Source organism: Physeter macrocephalus, chromosome 2 (assembly GCF_002837175.3).
Source record: "Physeter macrocephalus isolate SW-GA chromosome 2, ASM283717v5, whole genome shotgun sequence".
NCBI lineage: Eukaryota > Metazoa > Chordata > Mammalia > Artiodactyla > Physeteridae > Physeter > Physeter macrocephalus.
The window spans coordinates 136314018-136337786 of NC_041215.1; the positions used below are offsets into that span (position 1 = coordinate 136314018).

A 23769-nucleotide genomic window follows, 5' to 3' on the forward strand; every position below is an offset into this window, starting at 1 on the left:
GGCCAGGACCCCGGAGGGCGGCCGTAGGCAGTTGTGGGGATGGCATCACTTCTTTTCTGCGCGGTTAGACTGTGGGATGGGATGACCCCCGAAGTCCTTCCCAGCTCGACGGTTCTGTCATATTGTTTTCTTCCCAAGCACAGTGTCTTCTTTGATTTCAAACGTTTGTAGAAGCAGAGAGAATAGTCTCGTGAACCCCTGACTGTCGTGCAGCTTTTGCGGTGAGCGGTCATCTGGTCTTAGTCTCCCCCGACTGCTTTCAAGTCCTGGAGAGCATCATTTTTGCCATAAACATGTTCTTTTTTAAAAAGCATAACCATAACTCCATTATTATATATATAAAAAAGCAGTCATTCCTTAATATCATCAAATGCCTGGTTTTTTTTTTCCAGTTGTTTTGTGTGTTTTTTTTCTGGTTTGTATGAGTCAGAATCCAAATAAGGTCCCTGTGTTTGCAGCTGGTGGATCTAACTCTGAATCCGCTCTTAGCCTGTAGGTCCCCTCCCACCCCATCCCCCTTGTAATTTATTTGTTGAAGAGGCTGGTCGGGTGTCCAGCAGAGTTCCTCGCAGTTGGGTGTTGCTTGTCACACCCCGGTGTTGTGGGTTTCTTCCATGTTCTTCGGTTCCTGTAAATCGGTTCTAGAGACTTGGTCAGATTCAGGTTTTTCGGGCAAGAACACTTGACAAGTGGTGCTGGTTCTTCATCACACCTGCCCGTCTCTGTGCTTGGAGGTTGGTCTCAGTCTGTTGTTTCACGAGGGTTGTGGGCACAGTGACCATTCTCGTCCCGCCCCCCCGCCCCCAGCACGTCTTGGTTGGCGGTCTCCGCACTGTGAGGCTTTCCCTCTGCAGGAATTTGCCGCTCCGAGGCCCAGCTTCGTGCTTCCCCTTCACTGATCGGTTTTCTTAATAGTGCATTTGTCTCCTGGCACCTTCAGGGGTGACTAATGAGGGATTTGGTGGTGGTGGTGGGTTTTTTGTTTTTTGTTTTTAATTTTCATTGGAGTAGCTGATTTACAAAAATATGGAACGAATTTGCGTGTCGTTCGTGCACAAGTGTCACGCTAACCTTCTCTGTATCGTTCCAGTTTTAATACATGTGCTGCCGAAGCAAGCGCTTGACGCCCGAATGATGTCACGGCTTTTAACACACCTGACGTCTTCCATTTCAGTCCAGCTCGGTTTTCCCCTTGATGTTCTGTTGCCCAGTGTTTGACCGTGGGGGCCTTTTGATGCGTCCCGGCGGACTTTGTAGCTTCCTTGTTTATGGTAGGACAGATGTTTCAGACTTGTTTTGTGTATTTCCCGCCCCGTGTCTCTAAGGAGCCTGGCTGCAGCTTGCTTCTGGGTTGGTGATTGTTTCTGGGGGTTTTCTAGTTTTTTTTGTAGGAAAGTATATCCTGAGTTTGTACTGGTATTTCCAACTTAGATTTATGATTGCAGGGTTCTTCCTAAGTTCTTTGATTTTTGCAGGCACGTTCCTGCCTCGTGCCCCAATCCTGGCTCCCAGCAGCAGTAGCTGTTTGTTTCTTTACCCTGCCTTGCGCACTCACAGCAATTTAGAGCAACGCCACTGGTGGTGAACAACAACGTGATTACTGGAAACACCTTAGGATCGTTTTTGGCAGATCTCTTTGCTTTTTTGTTCTTAGTGCATATCCCATTAGGGATGTACAACCAATTCTTCTCTGTTCCGTTCTGCTTGCCAACATGATACTGTTATGTTTATTTATTTATTTATAAAAAGTTAAGAAACAAAAGCAAAAAACCAAAATGAAAACGTCACCGTCACTTCTGTCCTCAAGGAGCAATTAGAAGGGACTCTTTCATGATATTTGCTTCATGGTCCCTCAGGACTGGAAAAAGGGAGGCATTTGCTCCTGTGGGTTTTCTCTGGTGTACCTCCAGGGTCTTAGGGCTCTGGTTGCAAGGCATGGCGGGAGAAGGTGGGCTTGGTGATAAGTGTGTTTGGCCTGCATAGCTGTAACGGGGGGTGGGGCCGGGACAGGGTCAAGGGGAAGGAGGCAGGTCTGATTTCAGGGTTTCAGATGAACCTCTTCTTCCTCGGGTCTCAGTCCTGCAGAGCACGGATTGTGACACTGCTCCAGCTTCTGATTCAGTGGATACACGATTTCAAATATGAGCTCACAGTTCATGATGCTTCAGGGTTTCGATACTGTTATGTTTATAGTTTCATTTTGCTTTCAAGTTTTAGGCTTTGACGTTTTTGATTTAATTTTGTTTTATTTATCTAAAATATTCCCTTATGTAAAATATTCACATGGTTCCAAGGTCAAATGTACCAAACAAGACATATTCAAATGGTTTTTCGTATGATGTTTACCCCACGAGCAATCCTTTTTAAAAGAAAAAAAAAGCTGATGACTTGTCCCAGTGTAAAAAAAGTATTCGCACTTAGTCTACAATAGGCTGCGAGAGTTGCTTTGGTCTTTTCTCATCTTTTATCACATAACGATTATCTGAAGCTGTTTCAGTACAGAAAGGGAAAGAATAAGAACTGAGTATCCCTCCTCAGCCCCAGCCCCCCACCCCTTTAGAACAGGGTAGCTTCTTCGGGCAGAGAATCGCGTTAACATAAAACCACTGGTTTCCAACAGGAGGACTGGTCAAAAAAATTTTGGAGACTAAGAAAGATTATGAGAAGTTGCAGCAGTCACCCAAACCTGGAGAGAAGGTAACAAAATGATTTTTGTAAACAGTGGCGTCTTAGCAGTCTGTTTCACACATTTACATTTAAAAATTAGAAGCATCTTTCAAATGTTGTGATTATCAGTAATGTCTGTTTACATGTTTACAAGCCTCTTCCCATCTCCCCCCCCCCCCCCCAGTTGGGAGGATAGAAGATTTGGGGCTTTTGGGGTATGACGTTGCTTCCCTGGACCCATGTCCAGTCCCGTCCTGGGTGGGGCATTGGCCTTGCTTGGGAGCTCAGGAGTCAGGGTCCAAGGCCTGTTCCGCTCTGACCCCATGTTGACCCCTTCCTGCCTGGTGCGTCCCTTCCCCCTGCGCAGAGTGGACAGGCTGTCCGCATGGCCCTGGCTGATGACAGAGTAAGAGTCGGGGGAAGTTTTCAGGGCTGGCTTGTAAATACTCGCGCTATTTGTATCTGGCCTCCAGCCGTCTCCCTTACAGGTGTGTGCCGTGGCTTTGTTGGAACCCGTGGCCTCCTACCAGCCACTGCGCTTGGGCACGTGACCTGGGGTGAATAGCCGCAGGCCGGGTGGTGTGCCTCAGATGCCGCGGTGAGGCCTCTGTCGTCGCGCCGTAAAAAATAAGAATAAACCTTCATTTGGGGGTCTTGGTTAGTTAGCTTTTTCAGCAGCCAGCAGTTGCAGTAAGTTTTACACACACACTCCCACAGACGCCTTTCTTTCCTTCCGGTTGAGTGAACGGTTATTTGTTTTAGATAATTTTGCTTAAAATGTCCTGGTTTGGCATGCAGATACGGCCTGCAGGATTAATAGCTGCTGAGGAGAGCTGCATGGTCGAGCCCACCATTAGAGGGGGCCCGTTACAGCAGTAACGGGAGAGTAGCGTAGCCTGAGTTCTGCCGGCAGCACCACCGCCAGCTCTTCTGAAAGGAGAAAAACTCTTTCTGCCGTTTATTGTCGATTGCTGTGGAATTTTAATATGTCATAGCCCTTTTCATAGGCCTGAGGACTTGTCCCGGTGTCCCTGGCAGTGTTTCTGCAGCCCTGTCAGAAACCTCCAGTGTGGGCCTCGGGCTGTTACTGTAGGTAACCTTTGAAGCTTCAGTTGGTTTAAATTTTATAGCTATGTTTTTCTGCAAAGCACACTAGGCCTGTGTTTCAGTTTCCTCTGAAGAGTAAATTTCAGATTAGTAGATCTTCTGACTTCAGAAGATAAAAGGGAAAAAATTCCCTTGTTTGGTGAACATTTGCTGCTTTAAAGAAGTACAGTTAGTGAGTGTTCTAAAGTCAGGGGCGATGTGTATTACAGTTGGGCGGGAAAAGTCAGCAAGTTTCTCTGTTTTTTTTTCTTTGGTATGTTATAGACATCAGATTTAAATTTAACTTGTGGGCCTTCTAAAAACATTTTAATTAGATTTTCAAAAATAAGTTAAAACGTATAGGAGAAGTTGAAGTCCTTTCTGTCCTTGCTCTAATCCTGTTCTCACGAGGGCAGCCGCTAAGATGAATTTGGTGTGCTCCTTACTCTTATGTGTATCTGCATTGCTTTATGAGTTTGTAACTTTATCCTGTTGTTGATTTGTTGTGCAAGTTGCTTTCTTCAGACAGCGTGATGTTTCTGAGACCCTGCCTGTTTTGATACCAGTAGATCTAGTTTATTCATTTAAACTGATGAATGGTGTTCCAGTGTTTGTCAGTAATTAATTCCTTTACTGATGGACATTTAGGATTCTTCAACCTTTCGCTGTTGTGAACAGTGCTTCCACGGGCTCCTCTGCGTGTGTCCTGGCACACAAGAGCCGGTGTCTCTTTCCAGCAGTGGTCGGGAAACGTCTTCTGTAAAAGGCCAGAGAGTAAATATTTAAGCCTTCAGAGCCATACAGTGTCTGTTGTAACGTCTCATCTCTGCTGACGGGCTTGCAAACGGCTATAGCATAGATACCAGTAAACAGGTGTGTGGCTGCGTTCCGATGAGACTGTATTCACAGCAGCAGAACCAGGCTTGGGCCTGTGATTTGCGACCCCCGTACTTCAGAGGCCGTGCCAGGCCTGGAACTGCTCTGCCAGAGCGCGGGCAGAGCTGCAGTTTCACCAGGTACCGTCAAAGGCTGCACCGATTTGTTCTCCGAATGGAATGAAAGTCTCTGTTGCCACACATCCGTGCAGCCACAGCCAAGATAACGAACGTGCCCACCGCCCTCAGAAGTGGCCCCTGGGCATCCCTCCCACCCACGCCTCTCCATGTCCCCCCTCCCCCCAATCCCCAGCAGCCGCTCATCTGCCTTCTGTCACCTTAGTTTGCGTTCCTAGAACTGACTATGAATGCACTCGGTTGGTATATCCTTTTTATTGGGTCTGGCTCCTTTTATCACCTGATTACTTTGAGATATCTCCACGGTGCGTCGTGTATCAACAGTTCACTTTTTCTTTTACCGCTGAGTAGTAAGTAGGCGGCGGTACGGCTGTACCGCTGTGCGCTTACCCATGTAGCAGCCAAGGAGCATCTGGGTTGTTTCCAGTTTGGGACTGTTGCAGACAAAGCTGCTGTGAACACGTCTTTGTGTGGACAAATAGCGTCATCCCATCGGGCAAGTACTTAGGAGTGGGACTGCTGGGTCGCGTGGTAAATGTATGTTCACCTTTTTAAAACACTGCCAGACTGTCTTCCAGGGTGTCTGCGCCACTTTCCATTCCAACCAGCAGTTGAGTTCCAGTTCCTCCACATCCTCATCAGCACTTGGTATGGCCAGTCTTTTTAATTTCTCGTGGTTTTGATTTGCATTTTCTTAGCTGCTGATGATGTCGAACGTCTTTTCTGTGCTTATTTTTCCATTCTGATATCTTCTTTGGTAAAGTGTCCAAATTTTTTTGTCCCTTTTAAAATTAGGCTGGTTGTTTTCTTCCTGTTGAGTTCTGAGAATTCTTGTTACATTCTGGATACGAGACCCTTATCAGACATGATGTGTAAATATTTTCATCCAGTCTGTGGCTTGTCTTTTCCTTCTCTTAACAGCGTCTTTCAAAGAGCAGAAGTTTAAAATTTTAAAGCAGTCAAATGTAGCGGTTTGGGGCCTCCCTGGTGGCGCAGTGGTTGGGAGTCCGCCTGCCGATGCAGGGGACACGGGTTCGTGCCCCGGTCCGGGGAGATCCCACGTGCCGCGGAGCGGCTGGGCCCGTGAGCCGTGGCCGCTGGGCCTGCGCGTCCGGAGCCTGCGCTCCGCAACGGGAGAGGCCACAACAGCGAGAGGCCCGCGTACCGCAAAAAAAAAAAAAAAAAAAAAAAAATGTAGCAGTTTGCTGTTTTTGTTGCTTGTGCTTTTGGTGTTGTGTCTAAGAAGTCTTGCCTAACCCTCAGTCATAGAGGTTTCTTCATATATTTTCTAGAGGTTTCATAGTTTTAGGTTTTATATTTTGAGTTAATTTTTGTATAGAATGCGAGGTATATTGAAGTTTATTTGTTTTTGCATGTGGTATCCAAATGTTCCAGCATCATTTGTTAAATTGTCACCCTTAACAGATTTTTTTGCCAATCTGAAGGATGTACGACTGTATCTTCCTGTTTCTTTAATTTAGTATTAACAGCAACGCGCATGTGTCGCCTCCCTCTGTGCTCGGGGCTTTGTACCGGTTGCTCTGGCCTCACACCAGCTGCCTGGTGCCGGTTCGCTCGCACCAGCTGCCTGGTGCCGGTTCGCTCGCAGTCCTGCATGCAGAGCTCCTGATGCCATAAGTATTTGGGTTTAGAAACGTGATGTGGTGCCTACGCTGCACACCCCTCATCCCTGCTGAGGTCAGAGGTAGCCAAATGCATGAACAGTTCCGCAACAGCGTGGATTGAGAGTCCCACCGAGGGCGTGGGCAGGATGCTAAAAATAACCTCACGTGAGTTTTGGTGCCAAGTTTATGAAAAAGCTTTCCATTTTCAGCGCTTGTGGGTTTTGGAATTGACACTGTGGTTTCTTCTCGTGTGTTGCCTGTTCACATCTTTGCCCATTTTCTTTAGTGGTGTTTTTCCTTTTGTTATTGGGGTGTGTGTGTGTGTGTGTGTGTGTGTGTAAAATCGTTGCGTATGTCATATATCCTATGATAATAAATATCATATATGGTATGTGTTATGGTTGCATATATTACATGTGTCATGGAATAATCCCTTGTGTCTCATGCTGTAAACATCTTCCCAGTCTGTTACTTGTCTAACTTAATGTCTTTTTATATACAGAACTTTTCTATTTTGATATAAAATTTAATCAGCCTTTTTCTTTATAAGTTGTTTTGCGCTTGCCTTAAAAAAAAAAAAACTGTCCTATCCTGGTAATAGAGATGGTCTCAAGAGTTTTCTTAAAATAGTTTGTTTTCTTTTTTACATCTAGCTCTCTAATCTGGAGTTTTTGTTTATGTCATGGGTAGGGACCTGCTTATTTTCTCCTCGTAAGTGGTGCCGCCCTCTAGTGAACCCAGACCCCTCGTGTGTGGGTGTATTTCTGGGCTCTGCTGTGTTCCTCCTGTTTTAAGTCCAATGTTTTTACGTCTGGGAGAGACGTTCTAATTGTCCCCCTTCACTCCTCCCACACCCCAGGTTGTCTTGGCTGTACCGCGGGCCTCTCTCCGCTGTGGCCTCTCCCGTTGCGGAGCACAGGCTCTGGACGCGCAGGCCCAGCGGCCACGGCTCACGGGCCCAGCCGCTCCGCGGCATGTGGGATCCTCCCGGACCGGGGCGCGAACCCGCGTCCCCTGCATCGGCAGGCGGACTCCCAACCACTGTGCCACCAGGGAAGCCCCTTGGCTGTTATTCTTAAACCTTTCTGGCTTTGTATGAATTTTAGAATCAGCTTGTGTGGTTCCATTAGAAATCCTGTTGTGATTTTGGTTGGAATTGTTTTCATCCTTCTTGATTTTGCTTTGGCTGCTCACTCTTCCTCCATTGCCTCGCCTCCCTATATAGCAGAACTCCTCAGGGGAATTGGATGTACTCACCAGCTACAGTTCACCCCTGCCCATCCTCTTGTGAAGGCCTCTTCTGAGATGCTCTTGTCCAGGTCACCTGCCTTCTGGTTGTTAAATCCTCCTCGTGGAATTCTCAGTCCTCATCTTACTGGAATTAGTAGCAGCACCTGATTCAGTTGGGCGCCTCCTTGATGTGCCTCCTCCCTTTGGCTCCCAGGACAGCAGCGTGCCTCTCTGGTGCCCCTGCTCCGTGCCGGTCACCTCTCCTCTGTCTCCATTGCTGGTTCCTCCTCCTCTCTCACTTTTCTTAGTATTGGCATCTCTGTTGCTAGCTTTTCTGTTCTCTCAAACTGGTCCTTTCTGTTTGTTTTACCAAGTCACTTCCTAAGTGACTTTCCATTTCCTATTTCTTTTTGAGTTTATTACGGTAATTAATATTTGAATCAGGATTAGGGTTACCTGTGGGTGGAGGAAAGCTCTGAAGCAATAGTGGCGTAAGTGAGGTGGAAGGTCATGAGTCAGTCTGGAGGTGGTGGTGATCCAGACCCTCTGCCTCCTTCCTCCACGCGTGACTTCCATTCCTCAGGGCACCTTGTGGGCCACGATGGCTGTCGGCTCTAGCCTTCACGACTGCGTTCCAGCCAGCAAGAAAGAAAAGGGAAGTAGGAGAAGGGCCCACCTCTTCTCTCTTAGGCTATTTAATGGAAGTGACGCACACTACTTCTACTTAACATTATATTGGCCAGGTCTTTGTCACGAAGGGGTCTATGAAGTGACACCTTTATTCCAGGCATCCGTTTTCTTAGCTAGCAATCAGAGGTTCCATTCATACAGACTAGAACTTGCCCACCAGCTGCCTGGTGCCGGTTCGCTCGCAGTCCTGCATGCAGAGCTCCTGATGCCATAAGTATTTGGGTTTAGAAACGTGATGTGGTGCCTACGCTGCACACCCCTCATCCCTGCTGAGGTCAGAGGTAGCCAAATGCATGAACAGTTCCGCAACAGCGTGGATTGAGAGTCCCACCGAGGGCGTGGGCAGGATGCTAAAAATAACCTCACGTGAGTTTTGGTGCCAAGTTTATGAAAAAGCTTTCCATTTTCAGCGCTTGTGGGTTTTGGAATTGACACTGTGGTTTCTTCTCGTGTGTTGCCTGTTCACATCTTTGCCCATTTTCTTTAGTGGTGTTTTTCCTTTTGTTATTGGGGTGTGTGTGTGTGTGTGTGTGTGTGTGTGTAAAATCGTTGCGTATGTCATATATCCTATGATAATAAATATCATATATGGTATGTGTTATGGTTGCATATATTACATGTGTCATGGAATAATCCCTTGTGTCTCATGCTGTAAACATCTTCCCAGTCTGTTACTTGTCTAACTTAATGTCTTTTTATATACAGAACTTTTCTATTTTGATATAAAATTTAATCAGCCTTTTTCTTTATAAGTTGTTTTGCGCTTGCCTTAAAAAAAAAAAAACTGTCCTATCCTGGTAATAGAGATGGTCTCAAGAGTTTTCTTAAAATAGTTTGTTTTCTTTTTTACATCTAGCTCTCTAATCTGGAGTTTTTGTTTATGTCATGGGTAGGGACCTGCTTATTTTCTCCTCGTAAGTGGTGCCGCCCTCTAGTGAACCCAGACCCCTCGTGTGTGGGTGTATTTCTGGGCTCTGCTGTGTTCCTCCTGTTTTAAGTCCAATGTTTTTACGTCTGGGAGAGACGTTCTAATTGTCCCCCTTCACTCCTCCCACACCCCAGGTTGTCTTGGCTGTACCGCGGGCCTCTCTCCGCTGTGGCCTCTCCCGTTGCGGAGCACAGGCTCTGGACGCGCAGGCCCAGCGGCCACGGCTCACGGGCCCAGCCGCTCCGCGGCATGTGGGATCCTCCCGGACCGGGGCGCGAACCCGCGTCCCCTGCATCGGCAGGCGGACTCCCAACCACTGTGCCACCAGGGAAGCCCCTTGGCTGTTATTCTTAAACCTTTCTGGCTTTGTATGAATTTTAGAATCAGCTTGTGTGGTTCCATTAGAAATCCTGTTGTGATTTTGGTTGGAATTGTTTTCATCCTTCTTGATTTTGCTTTGGCTGCTCACTCTTCCTCCATTGCCTCGCCTCCCTATATAGCAGAACTCCTCAGGGGAATTGGATGTACTCACCAGCTACAGTTCACCCCTGCCCATCCTCTTGTGAAGGCCTCTTCTGAGATGCTCTTGTCCAGGTCACCTGCCTTCTGGTTGTTAAATCCTCCTCGTGGAATTCTCAGTCCTCATCTTACTGGAATTAGTAGCAGCACCTGATTCAGTTGGGCGCCTCCTTGATGTGCCTCCTCCCTTTGGCTCCCAGGACAGCAGCGTGCCTCTCTGGTGCCCCTGCTCCGTGCCGGTCACCTCTCCTCTGTCTCCATTGCTGGTTCCTCCTCCTCTCTCACTTTTCTTAGTATTGGCATCTCTGTTGCTAGCTTTTCTGTTCTCTCAAACTGGTCCTTTCTGTTTGTTTTACCAAGTCACTTCCTAAGTGACTTTCCATTTCCTATTTCTTTTTGAGTTTATTACGGTAATTAATATTTGAATCAGGATTAGGGTTACCTGTGGGTGGAGGAAAGCTCTGAAGCAATAGTGGCGTAAGTGAGGTGGAAGGTCATGAGTCAGTCTGGAGGTGGTGGTGATCCAGACCCTCTGCCTCCTTCCTCCACGCGTGACTTCCATTCCTCAGGGCACCTTGTGGGCCACGATGGCTGTCGGCTCTAGCCTTCACGACTGCGTTCCAGCCAGCAAGAAAGAAAAGGGAAGTAGGAGAAGGGCCCACCTCTTCTCTCTTAGGCTATTTAATGGAAGTGACGCACACTACTTCTACTTAACATTATATTGGCCAGGTCTTTGTCACGAAGGGGTCTATGAAGTGACACCTTTATTCCAGGCATCCGTTTTCTTAGCTAGCAATCAGAGGTTCCATTCATACAGACTAGAACTTGCCAAATTTTCTCATTGCCTGGCATGGTCAGAAAATGATGATTTTGCAAGGCACTTGGGTAAGTGGCAGAGGCTGCCTGCCTGGCTAGGGGCCGAGGGTTCTGGAACCAGCACGGCTACCACATGTGGGCTGCACACAGGGCAGGAAGCTTTGCTATAAGTAGGGAGATCAGACACGGGGGTCAACCAGCAGTCCCTTCCACGGTGCTTCTCTAGGAAGTTGCTTATTTCATGCACATTTTACAGAGTCATGGCAAAAAGATGTTTCAAGATACTTTTATGATTTAAAAAATATATCTATAGTTATAGTTTTCCTTTTCTTCCAAAAGTTTTGCGTCTATTTTCCTTTGATAAGACTTTGAAAAAACTATTGAAGGAGACACCCTCTAGCAAAGAATCAACTTTTGGTTTTGTAGGTACTCACTTTTATTTTCATTTCATTGATATCTACTCTTTATTCTTCCTCTTAATTTCTTTGGGTGTTTAGTTTTTCTAGCCTCTTGAGTAAAAGACACAACTCATTTATTTTTAGTCTTTATCATTTTAAACAAATATATTTAAGACTGTACATCTCCCTCTAAGCATGCTTTATATCCTTAAGTTTAAAATTTTTTGAATACTAAAAACGCCTTGAATTTTAATATGAAGTAGTTGGTTGTTATTTCTTCTTTAACATGTGGGCTATTTAGGAGTCTGGTCTTTAGTTTTTAAACATAAAGGTTTTTACAAAGTTTTTTTTTTTTTTTAACAGTATCTAATATAGTTGCATGTTCAAAGAATTTGGTCTGTATGATGTTGATTATTTGGAATTGAGACTTTCTTTGTGGCCTAGTTTGTGGTCAGTTTTTATAAATGTTTCAGAGTGCTTGCAGAGTATGTTTACTTTCTCTCTTTGGTGTCCACACTTCAGTGCACACTGTTGATTTCACGGAGAGGTGATTGGACGACTATGTGCAGACCGTATCTATCTATGATCATTATTGATTTATATGTATTAATCATAATATTAATTGCTTATCTTTTCTATCTTATTCAAAAATTCAAATAGTAGGTGTTTTCTCTGCTCTCACATAACTTGTAGTGTGCCCTTAGTTTCGGTACTTTTTATTTTTTTGGAAGGAGCATTTTTTTCAATGCTAAGGAAATACATATTTGTAATCTGGGCATCTCTCCAGCCTGTCTTTGAAGTTTTGTTGGAAGAAAAGCCGTTTCTTATTGTGCTAATGGACTTGAGGAATACATTATAGAATAAATATGTGAGTCAGATTGCTTTGAGCATTTTCTTCATCATCCTGACTTACTTGCTCTCTTTTCAAGAGGAAATATAAACTTTGTTAATAGTAAGATATTAGCCCATGCCAAGTATTTTTTTCCTTCAGATTTATGAAGTTTTTGAAAAACAACCAGAAAAGCAGTTTTATTACAGTGTTCCCTTATGCTTTAAAAATGCTTGCTTTTTAAGCTTTATAAATGAAGATGCTTTGGAGAATAACCAGCAGTGTCAAGGATGGTTCACTCAGTTTAAAGTACCATTTAAAGATTTCTCACTCCTAATTTGTCAATCTCCTTTTATACAGTCTTCTCTCGGGTGTTTTTTCATTTTATATCTGTTCTGTGAATGTTAAAGTTCAGACGCTTTTTCTTTTCATTTAAATTCTTTATTTTGAAATAGACTCAGAGAGTCTATTTCTCTTTGTAGATTTCTTTCTCTTTGTTTATTTAAAGTTTTGGTGATTTTACTCTCTTTATCTTCTCGGTCACATAAACCATGTATTGTACTGGGACTGCTAGAGGTCATACATCTCTTCAGATGAGAACCTGAGCGTGTGTTGAATTGGACCTGCGTGTATGTATTTCACTGCCCTTCCGAAGGAAAGCTGTCATAAGGACCTAAGGTAGCACCCACACGTCATAGAGATTATGGATGACTGTCTTAAAGAAGAACTTATTTGGGCATAAGAGAACCTCTTGTATCTTGAAATGCCTCTTGATGGATAAAATGATCTTATCACAAACATGTTATATTTTAATTGTAATAAGTAGAATATAGCTAATAGTAATTATCTAAATTCTTATGTGAAAGTCAGGGGTTTCGGTCCTATTCTCTTACTTTGGTGATCTGAATAGATCGTCAAGTTATTTCTTATTTTGGTAGCTAGATGGTGCAATTTCATTACAAATTTCTTAACCCGGTTAGAAAAAAACGCTATTCCAAATCCCTGCTTAACTGAAATTCTGCACCTGATAAATGTATTCTTTTTTTTTTTTTTTTTTTTTTTTGCGGTACGCGGGCCTCTCACTGTTGTGGCCTCTCCCGTTGCGGAGCACAGGCTCCGGACGCGCAGGCTCAGCGGCCATGGCCCACGGGCCCAGCCGCTCTGCGGCACTTGGGATCTTCCCGGACCGGGGCACGAACCCATGTCCCCTGCATCGGCAGGCGGACTCTCAACCACTGCGCCACCAGGGAAGCCCTGATAAATGTATTCTTAGTTTGGAAGTTCATGGTCCTAGTACTATTGGATGTTCTTTTGCTAAGAATATTGTTCCTGTTGAAATTGCTATGAAAGAGGTAAAAGGGGACGTATGCTATGATATTTCTTCACTGGTGAGACTTTAATAGCTAAACTGGGGAACCACTGAAATTGATTGTAATCATGAAGAGTTATAGGGTTTTTGTATTTCTTTCTTTCTTTATTTGGAAATAAGGGGATAGTTTCATGTTCCCAAGTAGTGCAGTGTTTTCCAATACACAGGCTGGGGAGTTGGAATTTTGGATATAAAATTAAAACAGAATTATCAACAGTATCACTTCAGAATACTTACAGATAACATACCATGGATATACTATAGACCACAAAAGTGGTTTAGGAACCATCAAAACATTATATGTATCTGAATTTTGTGAAGATAATTATGAGGACACAGGCCTTCTCTGTATATCCTGTGATGTGGTTTGTTACGTGGATGAGGAAACTTTACCTGAAAAAATATATATGTGACTTAACAATTTGGATTATAAGAATTAGCTATAGTCTTATAAACATTTCCAAATTGAATGGTCATCATCTTCTCTTTAATATGTTTACTCAGTGAATGATAATGTGACAAATAAATATTTTTACTCAAAATGTCAACTTAAAATTCATATCATATTATATTTATACTTTCCTAGATTTTAGTTCTGTCGTGATAAGTAATTTTGGCCTCAATTCCAAAGTTCTGTGCTTTGCATAAAAAATATCTTTGGTTTGATTGATTTTGACAGCCTAAGTCTGTAGATGGACATTCAGTTGCTAAGTAGTACGGACCCTGGGGTTTAACTATACTCACTGTGACACATTAATGAACGCAGGAGGGAATTGTGCTGTGGAAGCCACAGGGTGGATGTCAGTTGGTTAGGGTTAGGATTCAGAGTGAGTTTAGACAAATTGACTATAGAAAAGGTCTGGGGAGCAGAAAGTAGACAAATAAGAGAGATTTCGTCACACGTCACAGAAGCTCCAGCTGCCAGACTCTGGCTCCGTCGACAGGAAGAGACTGCAGGTGCGCTGCCCTGACTGAAGGGTAATTCTCGCTAGTTTGTGGAGGTAGGAAGACTAGAAAATATCCATGAGATGTCACGCAACTTTTTTAAGGGAACAAAAAAAAAAATTAGAAATCAAGGCTTACAAGGAGTGGTGTAAAAATGATCTAGCTGAGCCACTGCCACCTCAGCCTGCCTTGGCTGGCCTGCTGGTGCAGGTCTGGCCTGGTCCCCTGAAACCCAGCACAGAGCAGCCTTGCAGGGCGGGTCCCCAGGTGTGTCTGCTGGTCCAGGTGGACTGCAGGTCCGTGGGTGACAGAGGTAGGAGAGCCACGTTCCCCATACAGCATCTCCTGTAATCTCACCACCTTGCTCAGAGCCCTGCCCGGTACCATCGACGATTTACAGTGGGCCCTCTGCACCCACGGGGTCTGAATCCACAGATTCAACCAAACTCAGACAGAAGGTATTTCAAGAAAAAAAAATCCAGAAAGTTCCAAAAATCAAAACTTAAATTTGCAGTGCTGGCAACTGTTTGCATGGCATTTACATAGCATTTATACTGTATTAGGTGTTGTAAATCATCTAGAGGTGATGTAAAGTATACGGGAGGGTGCCTTGGTTATATGCAAATACTTCGCCATTTTACATAAGGGACTTAAGCATCTGAAGATTTTGGTGTCTGGGGTTGGGGGGTGGTCCTGAACCAATCCCCGGATACTGGGGGAGGACTGCACTGCTGAGGAAGTTGGGGTCCGGGCGTCTACGTACCTTGCTGAGGTCTCATGCCCAAGGCCTGGGGCCAGCTCTTATTCCACTCCTGCAGAGGGTCTTAATGCAGTAGGGCCTGTGGGCTGCTTGGGGACACATGTCAGATTCACCAGAAACCTCCCGCCACCCCCCAGTTTGCAGGGGCAGAACCTGTGCTTTGTGGATTGCGTGGAGCAGCTCGTTCCTAGAACTGGTTTAATCCTGAAATCCCATATTTCTTTGTCTTCACTTTAAACAAAGACATTTATTTCCTGGTAACTATTCTTATTCTTAGTTATTTTTGTCCATCCTGAAACATACCCATTTGTGCTTACTGTTTTAAGTGAGAAACACGTTTATTTTATTTTGCTAGTTCCCGTCTCTTTATTGTTCCTGTGTGTTTACTTATGACTTGAAAAGCAGCTTCCAGGGAAGCCCTGTTGCTGGAGGGACCAGACCTGGATGAATAAATTAGGTTTCCTTGAGTTTCTAATGTAATCTGGGTCACGTGGCCGTGTCAGCGAGACCGAGCTGGAGGAACCGAGAGCACGGCCCTGCCGCCCTCCCGGGGTCCGGGTCACCGGGTGCTGTAGGGTCAAGGAAAACTGAGATGCTTGGCATCGAAATACTTGATTGCCTACGTATAGCAGGGACGCACGTGTAATTTTTCATATTGGGGCATCATCAGGGTCTTCTGATAAAATCTGTAAAACATTCCTTCTGGCCGAAGACCTCTCCCCAGCAGGCGGAACCCTTTAATGACTAATAAAGCCTTTCCGTAATCCTTGTTGTCACAGAGGCCAGGACTGATGACCACTTAGTGAAGGGCTTGTTTTGTGTCAGGGTTTTGCTCCATAAGCTATAAATTTTAGAGAATATTCTTAAATCCCTTAAAGAAAAAAGATCTTAACATAAAGTAGAAATGTGTATTTTTTAGACATTGCTATTTATAAATTATTTACAAATAAATACACTGTATCCTAATACTCTTCCATGTGTACTCCATATTACAAACAAGATGTGTTATAAAAGTTTTATTTGTTCGGTTTTGAAACTCAGGAGTAATTTCCGCATATTAAGATTTTTGAGACTGATTAGGTTTCCAGGTAGCTTTTAAAAGCTTTATCGTACCACAAATAGAGTCACTTGCAGTGAAAAATGATAGACAATCATGTTGTAATAGTAACAGCTAAACAAGGCAAAGAAAATACTTTTAAACAATTTTAAAAGCTACTTTTGAAGAAAAGCAGATTTAGAAGCAGGTCAGACGTGTCAAGTTGTGAGGACCACTTTTGAGCACTTTCAGATACTTCAGAGATGACTGATGGGGATGTTCCATGTGAAAAAGGAGTGTATGTCATGGTCCTCCTTCCAGGGCCCCTCCCGCCCCGCTCCTCTGGTTAGTCTTGGCTCCGCATTCAGCCTGCGGGTGGGTGAAGCCGGCTTAGGTTCTAGGGGAGGAAGGCCTTCTCCGAAGCCCATCCTGGGGTGGCAGCAGTAGTCATCGTGCCCCAGAGTTGCTGAGCTTGTGTTATGGGCCAGGCCCCGAGCCGCGTGCCTGGATATGTTGCCACAGTTAATTCTCACAGTAATCTTACACTTAGAGAAAAGTTGCACGTGCAAGACAAAGAAGTCTCCCCTCTGAACTCTCAGAGAACAAATTGCTGCTGTCACTCCCGGATACCTTCCTGAATAAGCTCTCTGAACAAGGGCATTCTCATCACTACAACAGGGCCACCTTCCCCAGGAAATGAGCACTGCTGCATTGCTACTGTTGTTACCATCTTGGGTGGGAATAGCCCAGAAGCAAGGCCTGCTCTTCTCACTGGCTCCTATCACAGGGCCCGTGTTTTCATCTGTCCCCGTTACTGCTAGTGCTGCCTCGGATCTCGGTGTCTGCCAGGCTTGTCCGCTGTCGGGTTACTGTGCGTAATGAGTACTGCTTTGCGGGGAAGTGCTTCGGAGCCACGTAAGTATCCTGTTCTTCACTAACTTTCAATTTAATTATTTATATCACTATGGGCTCATGGTTTCCAGTTCAGTTTTATCGTTATTTTAACGCTGACATGGCCTCTGCTTTGGCCAGTGGGGGCTCCTTCAGACTGGCTTCTGTGTGCTTCCATTCTGCCTCTGTCATTCTTTGAGTTCTTCCTTTCTTTCTGGTTCACCAAGATGTTCTAGGCCTTGCCCGTACTTGCCCTGCCTCAGCCCTGGCATGAGCCGTTTCTCCTGGTTCCTTGCCGTGGAGAAGGGTCTTTAGAAACCAAGATCTGCTCACTAGGTGTGCTCACTGCTTTTGAAGTGTTTCTACTCTGAGGCCCTCTCGTTGGTCAGAGCTAAAGAGAAAAAGTGTGTGAGTGTGTGTGTGTTCCAGTTTTCTGTTTCTGTATCTGTATTTCTCTTTCCCAACAGTGTGAAACCTGGCTCTCATTATCCTTTGTAGGTGAACTTACACATGAATCCCCCTTGCACATAACCGGTCCCCGTTGCTGCTGTTACCCCTGGCCTGTGTGGCTGCCCTCTTCACCCACCTTGGGTTCCAACAGCCCTCGCCGGAACACCGGTGTGACCGCTGCCCGGTGGGCCAGCTCCCCGTCACTCCTGGACTAGCCAGTCTCGCCGCATGGGTGCCCTCTCTGCAGCCTGCGTTGACTGCTGCTCCCTTCCTCCCTTTCCGCTCCCCACCCTGGGCCCCCAGGCTTGCCACCCCGTGCAGATGCTTTCTTTGCTCTGCCCACCTCATGGTTTCAGGGCTGAATGGTTTAGGAGGGAAAGGGGCCCGGAAAGGCCACTTACTGACGTTCCCTCGGAAGGGAATCTCATAAGGTGAGGACCCGTGCAACTCATTTCCCCCTCCCGTGGCTCGCATAGTATTGGACCTAAGTAAGTGATCATTACCTGTTGACTAGGTGAATTTCAGAGCTACTGAACAAAAGTTAGAAGAGAAAGAGGGACATGGAAGAGAAGGAATGCTAACACGTGAGGAAGCCCTTGGCAGAGATGAAATAAACAGGAGGGGCGGCAGCCTCGGGAGCCCCACACTAACTGCTGGGTGGTGCTTCCAGCCCCTCCAGTGGAGGTCTCCTGGTGCAAAGCCCCGGATGGCCTGACCGCGGGCCGCCGGGTGGTGGGGAGCCAGGCACAGCCCCCTTGCTCTGCGGTTTTCTGCGACAACTTGGAAGTTTGTGGTTTGAACAGTAATTCAGATTTCCAAGTAAAGTGTGAAAGGCATGACGCTTAAATGGTTTTCTGACCTAGATTAATGTGATGTTAAACATAAAAGTATGCTTTTTAAGAGGTGCTTTGGTACTTTCACAAAAGCAAGAAGCTTAACCTGCGGTGGGCCTGCACTTAAAAGGGCTGTTATGTTCTGGGTAAAAAGAGAACTCACAATATTGGCAGTATTGTTGGGATTGAGGTGGTTTTTTTGTTGTTTGTTTGTTTGTTTTTAACTATTCTATATGTATACCGTAGCGCAAGAAACAATAGGCTCTTTTCAAAGGAGCCAAAGTCAGATTTGCTTTTACACTTCTCAGCAGCCCTAAATACCCGAAGAAAATGGAATAATAATAGTGGTTATAGCATTTGGAGAGAAACAGATTGACCCAAGATTCTTATTATTTAGTCAGGTTGGCATCTCATATGCAGAAATAATGAAAGACATACCCAGATAATGCAAGGGCTCAAAAAATATTGCTCTTGGATTCTTCTTGGAAAAAATGATTGCCTAAAATATAGTCTATCTAGATAACTAAGAGATCAAAAAAAGCAGCCCAAGCCCACCCCTCTGGAAAGGGGAAGGTAGGCCTGGCCAGTGCAGGAGCCACTGGTCAGATGCATTTGGGCACCCGGAAATGGCTGGTCTGAACTGAAAAGTGTGCTGTAAGCGTAACAGACGCAGTGGGTTTAGAAGACATAGAAGGAAGGAAGACAGAAACCATCTCGTTAGTAAGTTTTATATTGACTGCATGTTGAAACAAGATTTTGGACAATGTTAATTAAAAATTTATTGAAGTTAATTTCACCTATTTCTTTTCCCTTTTTTAACGAAACTAGAAGAAAATGTTAAGTTATGTATGTGTCACACACGTTTGTAGTGGGCAGCATTGGTGTGAACAAAATGAATTAAAATTGAGCGTTAAAACCAGTTAAGCAAAGAGAATTTGAATGGGCTACAGAATTAAATGTGAAATCCTTAAGACAGCTTTCAAAACATCAGTTTTATAGAAAAATAACACAGTAGCAGGTAGTGGGGTAGAGAGTCACGGGAGGTCAAGTCGCATGAAAGGCGTCATTTATTCACAGCCTTTCCTTGTCCTTCTTCAGTGTCTCTTGATTACTCAGTTCTTAGTTTTAATCTAGTCAAGTTTCTCAGCCTTATCCCTTATCGTTAGTGCTTTCTGTGTCTTCGTTAAGAAATCCTTGTCTCTTCTAAGGCCAGAAAGGTATTTATTCTCTTTAAAAAACTAATGCTTTGTTATGACATTTAAGTCCTTATCCGTGTGGAGTTGATTTTCCTGTATTCCTTGAGGTAGAGCTACAATTTTTCCCCCCAGTTTTTCCTCCTCTCCACACTGATCTGTGATGCTGCCTCTGCTGTATATGAAGGCTCTTCCTGGATTCTCTACACTAGAGGCTAGCAAACTTTTTCTGTAAAGGGCCAGGTAGTAAGTGTTTTCGGCTATGAGAGCCGTGTGGTCTGTGCCCAGTACTCAATGTGGCCATTCTAGTGAAAGCAGCCATAGACAACACGCACATGAACGTATCCATAAATAAACTTTTATTTATGGACACTGAAATGTGAATTTTATAGGACTTCCGTGTGTGTCACAGAGTATTATTCTTTAAATATTTTTGCAAGTGTTTAAGAAAGTGAAAGTTCACCATTCTCAGCTCATGGGCCGTATGAAAAGCAGGCGGTGGGCCAGCCTGCAGGCCGCGAGCTGCACTGTCTTGCTGGCCCTGCCCTGTCCACCCTGCTTCAGTCCCTGTAGCTTTACCATAAGGCCCCACGTCTGGGAGTTTGGCTGTTACTGGCCCTTTCCACTGCCATGTAAACGTTATAACCGGCTTCTTGAGTTCCGTGGGCGTGTTCATGCATAAGATTCTGCATTTATTTAGCCTTCTTTTGGGTCTTTCCGTAAATGTTGAGATCTTCTCTGTAGAGATTGTGCACATCTCTTGTTAGATTCTGTCTGGGTACTCCAGGGTTCGTTAAGTTATTGTAAGTGCTGTATGTTTTTTTTGCGGTACGCGGGCCCCTCACTGCTGTGGCCTCTCCCGTCGCGGAGCACAGGCTCCGGACGCGCAGGCTCAGCGGCCACGGCTCACGGGCCCAGCCGCTCCGCGGCACGTGGGATCCTCCCGGACCGGGGCACGAACCCGCGTCCCCCGCATCGGCAGGCGGACTCCCAACCACTGCGCCACCAGGGAAGCCCTAAGTGCTGTATGTTTAAAAACTGTTTTCTGTTTGTTGCTGGTAGGTAGGCGTGCTGTTGATTCATAACCAGCTTCCTCGATAAACTGATTATCTTCAAAATGCGTCTGTTGATGCTTTTGTGGTCTATGCTGTAATAGCCACTGGATACTAAGGTAGCTGATATTGAGATGCAGACGGGGGTGGGGGGGGGGGCGCTCCAGGAGGCTAAGGGACCGGTCAGCGTGCAACCGGGACTCCCACGCAGGCCTTCTGACCCCAGCCCGTGTGCCACCTTGAGTCAAGGCGGCTTCACCTCCTCCTTTCCTGTCCTCACGGTTTTCTTTATAGGGTCTAATTGCTCTGCCCGGGGTAGTAATGAAATAGTAGTAGTGAGACTGAGCAACCTCGTTTCCTTCCTGATGTTTAATGGACGTGCTTCTAGAAGTTACCCCTTCCTGATATTGTTGTAGCAAAAACAAGTTGAGAAAGTACGATTTTTCCCAGTATGGGGCTTTTATCTTGAATGGGTGTTGATTTTATTCAATGTTCTTTCCACATTGATTGAGATGATTCTATTGTCTTTTTTTAATTTGATAAATATCATTTATAGCTTTTCTCATATTAAACTATTCTTACATTCCTGGTATAAAACCAGCATTGCTATGATATGCTATCTTTTTTATCCACTGCTAGATTCTAGTTGCTGATTAGTATTTTTCCACTTATATTCGTGGGTGAAATGGGCCCCTGATTTTCTTCCTCATGTGGTCTTCGTCTTGTTTTTGTCCCCAGGTTAAGAATGAATTGGGGAGTGTCCTTTTCTTCTCTCTGGAAGAGATTGTAGATGATGGAATGATACATTTCTTCACAATTTGGTGGGACTCACCTGTGAAACCATCCGAGTGTGGTGTTTCTTTTGTGGGAAAAATTTAAACTACTGCTTTTATTTTTGTATTAATTATGGGCGTATTCAGGCTTCTATTTCTCCCTGAGTCAGTTCTGGTTATTTATTTCTTTTAAACTATCAAGCTTATTGCAAAAAAGCATTTTATAAAAAATTTATTTATTTTATTACTTTATTTTTTTTTCGGCTGCTTTGGGTCTTCGTTGCTGTGTGTGGGCTTTTCTCTGGTTGTGGCGAGCGGTGGCTACTCTTTGTTGCCATGTGCGCAAAAAAGCTTTTGATAGAACTCTTAAACATCTGCTCTATTTGTAGTTTAGGTGTTTTTTTTTTTTAATTAATAATATTACTGGGCTTCGCTGGTGGCGCAGTGGTTGAGAGTCTGCCTGCCGATGCAGGGGACGCGGGTTCGTGCCCCGGTCCGGGAGGATCCCACGTGCCGCCGAGCAGCTGGGCTCGTGAGCCGTGGCCGCTGGGCCTGCGCGTCCAGAGCCTGTGCTCCGCAACGGGAGAGGCCACAGCAGTGAGAGGCCCACGTACTGCTAAAAAAAAATAATAATAATAATATTACTTATTTGTGCTTTTTCCTTTTTTTTTTTAAATCACTTTTTACAGAAATTTGTCTGTCACTCTCTTAAAACCACCAAATTGTGGCTTTGTTGATCTTCACTTTGTATCTTTGATTTTACTTTTTGCTGATACTTCAAGTTTTCTTTATTTCCTTCCTTCTACTCTTTGAGTTTATTGTTTTGTTTTGTTTTGTTTTTTAATTTCTTAAGTTGGACACTTGTTACTAGTTTTTATTCAGCCTTTTAAAAAAACCTTAATATAAACTTGTTTTATGATTATAAGTTATTTTGTTTTAGAAGTCAGTATTCAGGACGTCGCTGGTGGTCCAGTGGTTAAGACTGCGATTCCACTGCAAGGGGCGCGGGTTCATCCCTGCTCAGGGAACTAAGATCCTGCGCAGCACACAGCGCGGCCAAAGAAAAAAAGTCAGTGTGCATTCACTCACCAGCCATTTATTGATCACCTGCCATATCCTGGGCACTGTTCTAGGCATCAGATCAGAAATGGATGTTAAATGCTGTCAAATATCTTTTTGGCAACTGTTGAGATTATCATATGTTAATAGAATTCCTAATGTTGAGCAATTCTTACATTCCTAAAATAACCTTTGCTTGGTCATAGACTATTATTTGTCCACTGCAGAACTATATTCAATTTTACTACTATTTTAAAATAGAAGTTTGTATCTTTCTTCAAGTGAAATTAACCTGGGGTGTTTGTTCGAATGTGTCAGTGTGTTGTCATTAGGTGTTACGATCAAGATTATGTTGGTTTTGTAAAATTCGTTTTTTTTCCTGTGCCCTAGACGGTTTAAGTCAGAGGAGTGAGCTGGTTCACAGAGGTTTGATGGAGCCTTGAGGCTGGGTGCCCTTCCTTCCTCTCGGACAGAGGTTGGTCCCCTCGGGGGCTCCTCTCCCCAGGGCTGCTGTCAGAAGCAGGAGCTCACGTCTTATCTGACGACAGCTTGAGAACCGGTAGCTCGGATCTCACAGGGTTTCCTGGTCCCCAGCTGCCGACAGTCACAGGTTCCCGTGCTCTTGCCTGCGGGGCACATAGGTCGCGGGTAGCGAGGCCTGGGTAGGGGTCCTTCTCCTACACACATGGGTCAGCTTGCCCTCCCCCACCCCCGCCCCGGAAGCCCTGGGAGGGACACTGGGTGCAGCTGCCCTGCGGGGGCTCGGCCGGATCCCAGAGCTGAGGTTTGTCCCCTCTGCGCTCCCTCGGTCTGTCTGTCTGTCTGTAGGCGGTGGGGCGGGGCTGTTGTCAGGGTGTCATTAGCGGCTCGCTTTCCTGATTGCTTTCCTGCGGGCAAGCCGCCTCCTCCCCTGGCTTGTGCTGTGGGCCACGGTTATCTGCAGGCGGCTTCCGGCCTCTGGGCCGGGTGGCCAGCATCAGGCCTGTCACGGAAACCCCCGCTCAGGTCCCCGCTCACATGTCGCCTCTTCAGAGAGGCCTTCCCTGCCTGCCGGCTACTCCAGTCCTCCCTCCGGCCCCTCACCACGAGCATCCCACCCGACTGTTTTCTTCGTGGCATCGGTGGCTGACTGGAATTGTAGGATGTGTTTTGGACTGACTCGAGTGCTGGAGGAGCAAAGAATAATGAGTCCCGGCTTAAGAAGACCTAGTTGTGCCGTCCGTGTCTGCAGGGCGCCTGCAGCACTCTTGCCGCTGTCCTCAGCACCCTCAGGGTGTCTGGGACCCGCGTGCTTTCTGTGAATTTCCTTTGCCCTCCTAGCCTTGGGCACACTCCTTATATGCTCATCATGAATTCTGTGAAGTTTATCTTCTGCAGGAGACCTCTGATATCCCGTTACTTCCAGTTACAGGTTTGAGTGTTGATTTCTTCTCCATTTCACATTCCAGCCGTGAAATTCACTGGGGTCATAGCCCAGTAACTGCCTTTGGGGGTTAATGGTTAATTTGGACGTGATTATTATGATTATGATTATTATTTTATTTATTTTTTTTTTTTGCGGTACACGGGCCTCTCACTGTTGTGGCCTCTCCCATTGCGGAACACAG

General features: G+C 45.3%; 1 protein-coding gene and 1 pseudogene across 7 annotated transcripts in view; one reads left to right on the forward strand and one right to left on the reverse strand.

Moving 5' to 3' along the window:
* Positions 1-23769, forward strand: part of TRAF3IP1 (TRAF3 interacting protein 1) — a 91154-nt gene that overhangs the window by 33430 nt on the left and 33955 nt on the right. For 6 of the 7 annotated variants that reach the window (XR_003678031.2, XR_003678033.2, XR_003678035.2 and 3 more), the window contains one exon: positions 2621-2697. Coding sequence is in view for 3 of the 7 variants with exons in the window: in XM_028483179.2 (XP_028338980.1) it covers positions 2621-2697 (77 nt within the window). In the remaining 4 variants the exon portion in view is untranslated. Of the gene's footprint in view, positions 1-2620; positions 2698-12375; positions 14467-23769 lie in introns of those variants that run through there. The other variant, XM_028483194.2, reaches the window with a different exon arrangement.
* LOC112065145 (uncharacterized) lies at positions 1021-1120 on the reverse strand (annotated as a pseudogene).